The following is a 13,177-nucleotide window of genomic DNA, read 5'->3' on the forward strand; positions in this document are numbered from 1 at the left end:
CATTAGGCTGTGCCTTGGTGGCTTTTGTCATCCCAGACAGCAGGCTGGCAAAGTCTTCTTTCACACACAGACACTGTAGGGGAAGACGTTCTACAACTTGACAATTTTTAAAAATATTTTCAAGACTATCATGGTCTTTCCACAGTGTGGCAGTTGTGGGGAATCTCTTGAAAGGGTACAAGGGCTGCTGGGAGAGGATGGTAAAGGTTGAAGCCACTGCACTCCGTGGCAGATGCCAGGCCAGCTGCACTGCATTCAGATTTCCAGAGGAAAAGGTGTTGAAAACTGGCTGCAGTCACCAACTGCGGTGAGATGGCAGAGAAACACAAAGAGAACTGTGACCCATCTCAGCTTCACCAAATAGTTTGCAATAATTTCCAAAGCCTGGAGCATTGGGGTTGAAAAATCATTAGTCCACCATGTGGGACTTGAGATGCTCCAGACAGAGGAGACAGGTGAGAACAGGAAGTCCTCTCAGCCTCACACCTTTCCAGATCAATAAGAAAGATGCTGTTTAGTCCCAGGAAACACAGCAGCTTTCATTTCTCTGCACACCCAATGCAATTTTCTTAGAGGAACAAACAATGTGACAGGCCCCATCCCATCTAGAGACTGCCCACATGACAAATCTGTGATTGTGCCTCAAGTCTTGAAAGCCCTGCTACACCCTCTCCCCTTCCAAACACAGACATTTATATCTGCTCTGAGCACTTCCAATATCCCTCCTCTCAGCTCCTCCTATTTTTCATTTGGAGTTGCCTGTCATATGATTTGGAGCAAAAATTAGCACTTGGTTCTTGGTAGAACTACACCAGAAACAAACAAGGGGAGAGTTCTCAGAACAACTGAGGGTTCTTTAGTCAGTGCAGCTTGGGAAGAGTCCTTCAACAAAGTACACTGTACTCACACACACTATTTTACATTTAAAAGTAAAGTTTTGTATTTAGTACAAAATACATTTTTTTGCTCCATCAATACACAGAAATCTGGGAAACACATTGTTATCTTGTGTCCTTTCAGCTCAGGCAACAGCAGTGAAGTTTTAATAAGCAAATATACAAAATATTACACTCCTGACAGGGCAGAAAGGGAAGCAGCACAGTTTGGTCCCAAATTGAGCTGCACCAGTATCTCTGGTTTATGTGTAAAAGCACATCCTGACTTCAGCATTCAGTTCTCTCTGGAAACAATCACAGAATCACAGACTGGCCTGGGTTGGAATGAGAAAGTTCTAAATGAAAATCCATGGAAGAAATGTACAGGTTGTCACGAACACCAAGTTTTCAGGGAAAAGTACATTTGCATAGCAAATCCTGCAGCATATTTATTTGGTTAGAGTTTTTATTTAAATTACTACATGTGCAGGGTATTTTTTGTTTAAAAATGCATTTCTCTCCTTACCTTCTGCTAATTAAAAGGCATTTACCATTTCTCAGAAGTGATGATCTGTTGCTGGCAACATCTGGTTAGTGCAGCACAGAGGCATGGCCTCGTTGTTCATATAAATTCAGGCAAAATAGGAGGAAAAAACATTGCTCTGTAGCAGGACTCTGAAGGATGTGCAGAATGCCTGTCAATGGCACTCCAGGCAAAACACCTCACTTCCTTTTTCCATGGTAGTGAAATGATGAAAGAAATAATTATTTCACTGCAAAACATGAAAAGGTGACAGCTGAAATGCACTTATTAAACCTTGATAAACCCACTTCCTGATCTCCATTTCCTAAAAGCATCCATCACATTTCTGCAAGCCCAGTGGAACCTGTCTAGGTGTCAGAAACAGTGTCAGCTCCTACAGACAGCCCTGGCATCAAAATATGCCCAGAGACAGATAGCTAAAGAGTATTTCCTCTAATAAGTGCATTTCCCAGAGAACTATTTACAGGCATCAGAAATAAAGCAACACCTTCTAGTGAGGATCTTCGTGATCATCCAGCTAGGACCTAGGAATAAAAGCTTTAGAAATAATCTAAAAAACCTGTGGACCATCCTGCTTAACCTAAGTTCACAGTACTTGGCAGAACAGCTGTCAGCAGAAAGGTTCTCACTCTCTCCTTTATGTTCCTTCTTCCCTGGATTTTCAGTTAAGAGATAAGGGAGAAAATTCAGACAGATCATGACCAAAAGAACCCCAGGAAACTGAATTCATGCTTTAGATTTCTTTTTGAAGAAAACTTCCTGTAGCAAATAAAACTGCCTCTCACAAGAGGATGTGGTTCAGCAGCAGCAGACACGGAAAATCTTCCATTTGGAAATGCATATTTTGCAGATCTGGATTGCAACTACTTAGGGCCGGATGCATTCAGGACTTTCCTTGTTATCTTTTCCTCCTCTGCAGTCCTCTCTCACAGATGCAGGTTTTGGGGCGCAGAGCTGTCAGGGAAAATGAAGTGCAGCTTTAGGACTGTAGGCTAACAGTGAAACCAATGAGTAAAACGAGGAAGAAAAATGCCCATTTCCCTTTCCACCCCAGAATAAAGCCGAACTACTCTTTTCAGTGATGTTTCTTACATTGACAGTGAGTGCTGCCAGCTTTTTCACAGTCCCATGGAATTGCTTTCCTGTGCAATCTGCTCTGAATTCAGTGTTGACACTCTCCTGAGTAGGAGGCTGGACCCTCCCTCAGGGAGGGAACCCCCTGAGGTCTCCTCCAACCCAAATCATTCCACAAATGTATGATCAACAATCCCTGTGCCTGATACCAGCCAGGACTACAGAGGGCAACAGGCCACCCTCAGCTGGTGACTTCAGAGGCTCTGTGTCCTTCATGCTGGAAAAGATGTGATGGCCATGGCAATGACAGCTGTTCTTTACTGGACAGGTCTGCTCTGGAACCCAGGATGACATTCCAATGGGCACAGAGATGTCCAGGACACTTTTGACAAGGCTAGTGTTAAATATAATAACTTTCAAGCTGGTTTTTTACAGGCAATGGCATTTCAAATCCTTCTCCTACAGAACTGTTATTAAAAGCCATCAAATAATATCTGTAACACTTTCTAGAGAACTAATTGGAGAAAGTGTCATGCTCAGGAGAGAAAACCAATCATGAATATACCAGCTTGGCTGAGAATTTGAGATGTATTTAGGGAGCTATTCTGAGTAATTTACAATGAACGACTTTCCTCAGACTATAAATACAATCTACTCCTTCTCCTTGGGAAAAAAAAGAGAGGTTGTCTTTTTAATTATCACTTTGTAAGCAAAAAGACCAACCAGAAAGACAGTGGGAGGAACAGAGTCAACATGTTTTCCCCCTTGTTACACTCACTGTGATTCTGGGTTTGCTCAAGGAGCATCAAGCAGCTGATTCTCAGACACATCTGCACCATCTCTAAAGCTGCTCAAAAGGCCAGTGGGGATGCAATGAGCCTATTATTCCAAAAGCTGTCAATGAACCTGCACAATTAACAGCCATTTTCAATTTATCTTCAGCCAGTTTCTTTGCTGAGGATTTCTGCATTTGTGGTGCTGTAAGCCACAACCACATCATCCCCTTTCAGATTTAGGTACAGAGTAGAAACCCACCAGGTGATGAAATTTGCAGTTTGTCTTTCTGTGACAGAAAAAGTAGAGCTAAATATACATAAGACTCCCCACTTTTCCCAGTTTAAGTCCATAACAACGGTCATTATCCACACTGTGCCTGCAGGAATTGAGCAGAAGAAAAGCCTGGAAGACAGAACTTACCCGGATCAGCCACAACTTGTTTCTTTTTGCTGTTGGTGACAATCTCATTTTCATTCATCATTCGTACATCCTGGTCCTCCACATGATTGCTGAAAAGATTGAGATCAGCACAACAGCCAAAATAATCAACATTGTGAAAAGTTATGAGAATCATGGACAAGGTTACCAAAGAAGTGATGTCTGGAGTCCTGGAGGCTGAAGAGCTGCACAGCACAGCCACACTACACAGGATTATCCAGACAGGAAAGGCATTCTGTCCTCATCCACCTGAAGGATTTCTTGCCAGTTTTAATTAGTGGCATTCATTCAGCCACACATTCAAATATAAATATCATATTCACTCTACAATTTTCAAGCCTGCATACACAGCTTGAACCACAAACCAAAGTGAGATTTTAAATCAGAGCTGTACAAAGGGGGTATAAAAATCCTGGTATGGAACTTTCACACTGCTTTGTAATTCTGAAATAGCATTATGTGAAGCTTTTCTGAACTAAACAGAATTCATTCACTGTGACAAGTTTTGCTTGCAGGCTGCTGCAAAATTTTAACCATTTCTTTTTGGGAAAGAAGTAATAACTTCAAAGGTAAATTAAACTAAACTAATTACAGGGGAAAACGTGAGCCGAATTGAAAGGTAAGGAAAACATCACTAATAACATCTCCCTTCCACACAGACAAAACATTTGTGCCTTTGCAACAAAAGAAGTGTATTTTTCTTTCCTCTCCAAATACTGCACAAAATGGGTTTCTACTGAAGAAAAATGTAATGTCTCTCAAACTGTCAGAGTGAATCAGGAGAGCCAATACTGAAGTAACCCAAAACTTACACTATTGATGATAATATCAGACTCAAGTTCAGGTTCATAAAATACTGAACAGTGACATGTGAAACAGAATAGGCCAACATCACAAGCAATAATACCTAAAAGCTCCAGAGCATTTTTAAAATGAAGGGATATTATCCAGCATGTTTTCCATTGCTGCTGGAGTACCCTGTATTTTAGTAGGGTAGGCAGTGGAAAAAAAGAGAAAAGATGATTGCAGACCAGGCTGGGAAGAAAGACCAAGAAAACTCCTGCAGAGAAGTCTGGAAGAGGAGAGGCTCAGCATGTTCTCTACTGGAAAACAGACCATGCAGTGAGTGTGACCCCAAAAACTCCTCTTTAAAGTAGATCAAAGGATGTATGTCTTATAAATACGAGCAAAGGAAGTCATGTAAAAAAGATCTGTAATTACAGCTGGTGCTTCCCTGCTTCCAATAAAATAGTTTTACTCATAGAAAGATCTGAAGCTGAGGAAAGTAAAGGTTGGTTTCCCCTCCTCCTCCTTTTTCTATCCCATTGAAAAATTTCTCAAAACTTTTATTTCCCCAAGGCATTCTCATTTCAGCAACTTTTTCACTTTGAGAAATTGTTCACCTCCAAATTTTACCATGACAACACAGCCACTCATACAAAAACATGAGTCTAACACAATACATCCAAACAATAACAATTTATTTAACCTCTGACAGCACCAGTGGCCAACAGCCAATGCTTTAGGGAAACACAAGAAAACAAACCCTGTAGGCAAATGTGAACTTCTGTCTCTAATCAGGGCATCTTATATTCTTTCTGCTTATTTCTAAATGTTTGAATATTCTTCTGAATGGATCCCACACCATTTTTGCCATACAAAACTCGCCCTTTTTTTCCAAGTGATGCATGTGCAAGACATTCTACTTGTCAGCTGTCCAACATACAAGAAAGTATTCATTTCTATGAGCCTTCATTTTTTTCACTTTTCAATCCCATTTAAAACAAATTATTCTTTCAATCTTTACTTTCCTTGCCAGGGACTGTTTTTTAGACCCTACCAATCCTGACCTTCTAAATGTAAGAGCATTTTTCACTGCATTTCATCACATTCTCCATGAGATTGTCAGCTTAGTGGTTTCAAAGTGTCATTACCCCAAACGCAATTTATTTCTCATTTTAGAAGTTCATTATTTTAGACTGTTTATAAAATAGTAGAGTTCTGGCTCCTTAATTAGCATCTGTGTCAAATCAGAGGAGTTTATTTTCTTTAATTTTGAAGCTTGTTTTTTTCATTAACTTTCTATTTTTTCCCCCTCTATGGAATATCATTGAGATTTATTAATCCTCCTCTGTGGAAGCCAAACTTTTTTATTTTGTGTTTACAGGCTTTCATGAAAACATATGTAAAAACACATCAGGAATGCCAGGAAGTGCTAAAAGATGCTTGCAAACAACGCTGGTAATTTGGTCCTCATATCTAAAAACCTACTTATTCCTCATCAAGTGAGGCCAAGGATGCTCTGGAAGGGGATTTTTCCTCAGCAATACACACATTGCTGGCATCAGTCACATAAAAGCAGCTTTTAAAGCCAAGATTCTTTGTCCCAGCCAAGATCCTCTCACGTACCTGATAACAGTTCTCCTCTCCTGATGGCAAACCCTCTCATCATCCGTGAAGAGGATGGTGTGGTAGGGGACCACGGGATCGCACGTGGGGAGGATGCCTGACACCACATGGCTCACCATGTCCAGAATCCCATTGTACACAAGCAAATCATCTACCAGAAGCTAAAAATATTGAAGAAATCAACAAAAAATCCATCTAGAAATCAGGTCTTGCTTTCAGCAGTTGTCTCTAGCAATTAAGTAGAAAGCATTTTGCCCTGTTTGTTTCACAAGTCCGGTTATTAATTTAGCTTTTGTTCCTTAAAACTTCCATTTTTCTCTATTTGCTGCTGGAGTTGGATTTTTTTTTTCCTCCCCAACTTTTTTATCTTCTCACTGATGTTTTTTAATGCAGCTTTCAAGTAGATAATTAAAAATGTATTTCATGTTTTACATAATTGCCATTCTATTCATTGCAGTGAATCACTCTTAAATCTAGGAATTAATGAATCTCACCTCACTTCAGCTGTCTAAAACTTGGGTTTGTAGTTCAAACTAGTCCTCCAGGCCTACTCTACAGTCAGTGGAAAAAGAGAAGTGTTATCCTGTCTTAAGACAATTATCTAAGAAAAAAATCAGATAAAGTTTTCTTTCCCTGGACAAAAAAAAGGGAGGACAGATGACAGGCATAGATTAGTCATTTTAATACTGAATGCAGAGTTAAATGAGATGAATCCCATCCTTTGAGATCACATGGAATGGCACTTCAGTAAACTGTGAGAACACGTACAGAAATGGAGCTGGCTGACGCACCAGGACATACAAAATGCACAGGAAAATGACTTACACCAAACTCTTTCACACCCCTCTGAGGCGTCTTGGCATAATTCCATAACTTGATCATTGACACCGTAGTAGGTACGTCAAAAATGACATATACCCTATTCACCTGTAAAAGAGAATTCATTTACATTTAACAGCACAAATTCCCAAAAGAAATTAAATTCTCATGCATGTTACATCAAAAGAGGTTCATGTTTAAAGAGATATAGCTGGAGGAGAGGTAACTGATGTTGAGGATGGAAGTTCAGCTATCATCCCTGCTGTAATTCCCAGGTGTTGGCTCTACCCCACAGCTGTGCTCTCAAAAGTACAGAAGATGAGATCTAGACTGTCCTCATCATCCTAGACTGCCTGGAAATTGGAAGAGGGGGAGAGAGACACTTTTAATGAGTATTTCATAAACCAAATACAGACGTGTCCTTAAGGATAAGACAAGCTGGTGCCTCTTCTGTTCTGTTCTATTCTGAATGGAGCCTGAAAGAAAGATGGAGAGACACCATCTACAAGGGTCTGGAGTGCCAGGACAAGGGGGAATGCTTCCCAATGCCAGAGGGCAGGGTTAGATGGGATACTGGGAGGGAATTGTCCCCTGTGAGGGTGGGGAGGCCCTGGGCACAGGGTACCCAGGGAAGCTGTGGCTGCCCCTGGAAGCATCAAAGGCCAGGTTGGACAGGGCTGGGAACAACCTGGTCTAGTGGAAGGGGTCCCTGCCCATGGCAGGGGATGGCACTGGATGGGCTTTAAGGCTCCTTCCAACCCAAACCAGTCTGTGAGTCAATGATTTTATGATATTCTATTCCATTTCTTTCTACCAAATACGAATGCAATCCACCTTCCTATTGGCAAGACTAAAATTTCCCCTGTATGCTTTAAAGCTATTGCAGAAATGTTGCAATTTCTGTGTGTTATACTACCAGGAATTTAGAGACAATCCTCCAGATGCTTCCTGAACAATTACTGCTTGAGGTATTATTCATTTGCCTTACAGTGACGTTAATGTCAAGATGTTAAGACCAAAGATTAGGCTGCAGGAAACCAATCTTGCCTGTTACAGTTAATTCTATGCTTTTCCTTTCATGAGCCACTATATCAACTTTGGATCAACATAGCTTAAGCTTCATCTTTAGCATCCTCTGAAGTTTTAATCCTTTGATGTACTAGAGAAGATACTGTAGCTTATATTAAATCATTATGCTGGGGTTTTTTAACTGAAGAAAGAAAGGTAGAGTGGATCAATAGAAATGTTTGCATCTGTGATTTTCCATGAGACAACAGGGGCATTGTCTCCAACAACAACTGTTAGTCCCACAGCAAATTATATATTTGATTGAAAATCCATTCAAACGAAAAAATAAAATGACAGTCAGTAACAGGGGAACAAATAATTCAAATTCTGCTTATGTAAGTAAAGAATTTGAAAAACAGGAAATCACTTTTAGAATGAAAAAGGAAAAGGCATCTAGGAAGGAAAAGAAAGGCCATAATATCAATTCCCTTCAAGTTTTTGAACCTCCAACACACCAAAGAGCTACTGCAGCTTTCCAAGCAGCCTGCACTGAGGATGGGAGTGTTCACCAGCCCTGCTTCAGCAGCCCAGCTCCAGAGGCTGAGCATCAATAGGCTGATTGCCTCATCCAGCACCTCCTGGCTGAACAACCATCCCAGGGAAGATGGAGGAGGGAAAAGTACTCTGTGGATCTTACAAAGGTGTAATTTGTTACAGTTCAAGGACAGAAAACGCCATTAAATTGCTTCTGTCTCCTGCATTTCACATTATCAATTTACCCTTTAATGCTGGTATTTTGTGCTCTTCTGCAGTACTTTGGTGTCAGGCAGAACAACACAAAGCAGTGGCTGCACCTCTGAGAGAACTCCAAGGCCTGTTATTTTCCTTTTTCCCAAGTGAAACAGCCTCTGCAAGCATGTCTTTTGTAAGGACATGAGTACACTCACATGGCTGTCAAATCAATCAGGTATCCTGTTATAATGGATATCTGAGCATCCCATCAAATTGCCAGGATTCAAGATATGGGATCTACACAGTAGGAGCCTCAAGCATTACACAGACTTTCCACTTTCCTAGGAAATGCAAGTGGTCACTGTTCTCAAGTATATCTAAAAGCTTTACCTTAATTATAGCCCTGCATTACAACACATAATGATATAAATTAACAATTCCTGGCTTTTAATATTCTAATTAATAACTGCAACATATGGAGCCACGATTTTTCCAACACAGTAAGTGATAACTTACCACATGTCAGGTTTATATTTCGTTTTCTTTTCAAATCCATTCTCTTATAGGAAATAAGAAACACCTTAATTATGTCCATTACAGGCCCCTAAAAAATGTCCTTTCCCAAAACAACATCAGAACTCATCTAAGTTTATCTACTTTTCCTGTTTAGATTTTTGATATCCCATCTATTAAACATGGAACTTCTAAAAGGGCTGAATCACTTGTGGCCTGAGGACATGAAATGCTAAGTCTGCCATCCCTAATCTATAAATTTGAATTCAACACAGATAATGAGATTAAAAAAGAATTTCTCACTGCTGGAAAAACATTCATTGCATTTTGTAGAAATGAACCTAAAAGCACCAGAAAGGTGTTTATTGCACAGAAATCCTTCATCAGTATCGTCGTCACAGTAACTCAAAAACCATCTCTGGAAAATCTTCTGCTGTTGCCCCACGGAGACAGGAGATTACAAACCTGGGAAACCTCCATTGCTGCTGCCTGTGCAGTGCAGAGAGGCTGCACCAAAAACAACTTCTAAAAAGCAGTGATTTAGCATCACTTACTAATATCAAATTTAGCTACAAATTATATATGCTTCCCCCTTCCTCCATGCTTCCAGTTCCATCCACACACAGCACTAAAACAGAATGAAAAGGGAAAATGTACCAAACCAGGAAGAACTGGTGCCAGCCACATGTGTCTGCCATCAGTGGTGTCATTTACTCTGTCAATCAGTTTGTCTGGAGTCCGGATGTCTCCAGATACATCATCTAAAATGTTGACACTATCTGGAAAAGCAGCAATATCTGAAAAAAAACTTTAAGCATAAATAACCCAAAAAGGGATATTTCAGAAACATCATATTTAAAACTTTATGCTCTTCCCAACTCCATGAATGAGTTTCCACCACTACAGCAGTACTCCCAGGATTTCACAGCTGAGGAATTTGGGGGCACATTTTTAAAAGCAGGACAACCCTTAGATATTCTGGCATTCAAATTTATTTTTAAAATAGGAATCAAGTAACTAGCTGCATTTAATTTATTCTCAAATATGTACTTATGACTTCATCAGTAAAGTTCCATTATCAGTAATAGGCAATTCCCAGCTTTTTGGTGACAAAGTCCCATATTTTTACCATAAACTTGTGAAAATTCCTCATATAAAACATATCTCAAGAAGAGTGTCTTTGCAGGAGGCAGTCATCACTCAGACTAGGTTTTGCTTGAGTTTCTCAAGGTTTGTGGTAAAAATCAGTAACTGTGTAATAAAACCTTTTTTCACTTCTTTGAGAGGGAAAGATTAAACCTCCATTGAACAGACAACCAGATTTTCTCTGTAAGAGAACATTTACATTTAAAACATATATGAATGTTAAAGACATGCAAAGAAACGTGGAGATGAATGGCACTGTCTTCAGAATTATGAATCCTGAGCAATCCAGTTTGAGGGACATTAATTTCTCCTTGTCCTGCTATCTAAAGTCTGTAAGAGTTTATAAAGAATCTAAGGAATGACACAGCAATGCCTCAAGTGTTTAAGAAAAGCTTGCTCCAGATTCAGTACTGAATTATCACATTAAATACTGCACTAAGACAAATATGCTCTTTTAGGATCCTAATACATCCCATACACAACTGCACAGGCAGAACAAGTGATCATTCAAAACGAGCTGAGGTTTCTTTATCTGGCATTGTTTTGTACTGTAGAGCTGTACCAGGTAAGTTAAAAATCCCTGATTCTTAAAGACAATTTGTTACCACTTCTCAATTTCAAAATGCTTCTTGTCCATTGCAAATGTTTCAAGTTCAGGGTGTATCATACAAATCAAAACAGCACTTGGGAAAAAGCCTTTATTTCACTGAATTCCCTATTATCAGGCAGTGAGGATCCTTAGAGACAAACGATTCCTGCAGCATTTGTGCTATTTATTCTTTCTAGGGGGCTAAGAATGTTCCTTTCCATGTACCTGAACTATGGGAGTTGTATGTTGGGGTATGAAGCTTTCAGCTCCTAAAAGACTTTAGCTGGTACAGAGCACCAAGTGTAACCCTGATGAACATCAATCTTCCAAACATGCTCTTCATTCCCTGCAAGAGTCAATAAATGCTGCCTTTGTAATACAAAAACAAAAGGGGGGACCTGATGAGATTGACAGCCAGACTGACAGTCTCACAGAATCACACCTGAAACCAGGCAGAATTTACCCGTGAGAATATGACAGTGAAATTTTGCAGCTTCAATGAAACCCACAGAGAAGGCCAAGAAGCTAATCAATGAGAGAAGATGTTCTGGACACCAGGAGAGGGTGTTCTTGTTATGGGACATTGAGAGTGTACAAGGAAGAACTCGTGGATAGCATGTAGCAGTTATACCTTTGCTTGCATAGCTGATTGTTTACTGCCTGAATGGCCACTGTTTGTTAGCCTTGTCATTGTTTGCTAAGCAGCCAATCTCAATAGGCCACAGCCATTGTGAAGAGGTATAAGAAAAGCAGAAGAGAAAATAAAAAATCTTTCTACCTCTCTTGACTATAGATTATGACTAGTGTGGCTTTTATGTCTGCCTCGACAAAGCCACAATGGGAGTTGTATGTTGGGGTATGAAGCTTTCAGCTCCTAAAAGACTTTAGCTGGTACAGAGCACCAAGTATAACCCTGATGAACATCAATCTTCCAAACATGCTCTTCATTCCCTCTGTTGGATATCCAGGGAACACTGAATCAAATTCAAACTCTCAGCCCTGATCTTCATGACTGCATTGGGTGTCTAGAACAGCCTAAATCTCCAGAACGAGAGTTATGAAAAATTTCTTTCTTGAGGCACAATGAAAGATTCCATAAAAAGAAAAAGCACTGAACTCAATGAATTTATAGCTCAGCAAACTTTCTGGTCTTTCCACACCACAGAAGAAATAAATGTCAAGAGCAGAAAATACCACGCCCTTCTTAAGCCTTCCCTTCTCTAACCTTGTCCTGCTTTGTTGGTGCATCCCATTCAGAGAAGAAATGTTCTGGAAGTATATAGAATCCATAAAAACATATGGAAACAAGGTTCATTGCCCAAAGACAGAGAAATAGAAGCAGAGTTAATCACACAGGACCTGGCAATCTGGAAGGGATGCCCTGTGACAAATGCCTGTGCATCAGCAGGGCCAGAGGGGCTTGGTGTGCAAAGGATACTGTTTTCAGTCAGTAAGATTTGCTCTCCATGTTCATTGAACAACTCCAGTCCATTTAAACCAATGTAGTAGGGATCACCCCAACTCGTCAGGAGCTGAAACTGGAAAATAACTATAAAAAGCAAAATGCTATTAAGGAAAATATCGATACAGAAGCTTTGTCCTAACAGACAATTTAATCTGCAGTTTGAAAAACAATTGTGCCACCCATGATGTCAGATGCTCTTATTTGCAGTTCAGGAGAAAAAGCTACCAGGGTATCTGAAAACAGGTCACAGATTCATATCTTATGTTTCATTGATTCATTCTTAAGCTGTACTTTATGGAAGCCTTTCTCATATTCTTGGTAGCTTGTTAACACCTTAAAGCACCAGAAAGTATTGGATTCAAAAAGCTCAGGACTCCTAAGCTTTTGGTATGTAACTCTGAAATACTCTTTATGACAAGGAAGATGACAGGGAAGGATACAACCACAGGGCATTAATGGTGCTTCATAGTCCATACTGGCTTGTTCCAGTGTCCTTGAAGAAGTCCTGCCAAAAAAACCCACGGCAAACCAGGTTTTTTATGTACCCTTGGCTCATTCAGAAAAGAAGATAACAAATCCAAAGAAACAAACCTCCACAAATACCACCCTAACCACTCCACCTGTGATTATGGACCAGACCACCCTCAGACCTCACTAAAATCTGGTTATAGTTAAAACCCAGTGAAACTCTGCTCTAAGTGCTCCATGTTTTCATCCAGGAGCCTCACACAGTCACCTTCCACAGGGAATGTGAAATAACACTAAAACAGTGAAGAGAAATTGTTTGG

General features: G+C 40.1%; 1 protein-coding gene across 5 annotated transcripts in view; it reads right to left on the bottom strand.

The window, feature by feature from the left end:
* Positions 1–915: 915 nt before the first annotated feature.
* Positions 916–13,177, bottom strand: part of LOC121669184 (katanin interacting protein) — a 58,131-nt gene continuing 45,869 nt past the window's right edge. For all 5 annotated transcript variants that reach the window (XM_042037810.1, XM_042037809.1, XM_042037811.1 and 2 more), the window contains 7 exons: positions 12,830–12,894; positions 12,363–12,473; positions 9,847–9,986; positions 6,943–7,044; positions 6,118–6,278; positions 3,691–3,779; positions 916–2,373 (listed from right to left, as the gene is read on the bottom strand). In XM_042037810.1, the coding sequence (XP_041893744.1) occupies positions 2,318–2,373; positions 3,691–3,779; positions 6,118–6,278; positions 6,943–7,044; positions 9,847–9,986; positions 12,363–12,473; positions 12,830–12,894 (724 nt within the window). In that variant the 3' untranslated portion in view covers positions 916–2,317. The remainder of the gene's footprint in view (positions 2,374–3,690; positions 3,780–6,117; positions 6,279–6,942; positions 7,045–9,846; positions 9,987–12,362; positions 12,474–12,829; positions 12,895–13,177) is intronic.

This window comes from Corvus kubaryi, unplaced genomic scaffold, assembly GCF_017639235.1.
Source record: "Corvus kubaryi isolate FWS band 111438036 unplaced genomic scaffold, C.kubaryi_AGA036_p1.0 37387, whole genome shotgun sequence".
Classification (NCBI taxonomy): Eukaryota; Metazoa; Chordata; class Aves; order Passeriformes; family Corvidae; genus Corvus; species Corvus kubaryi.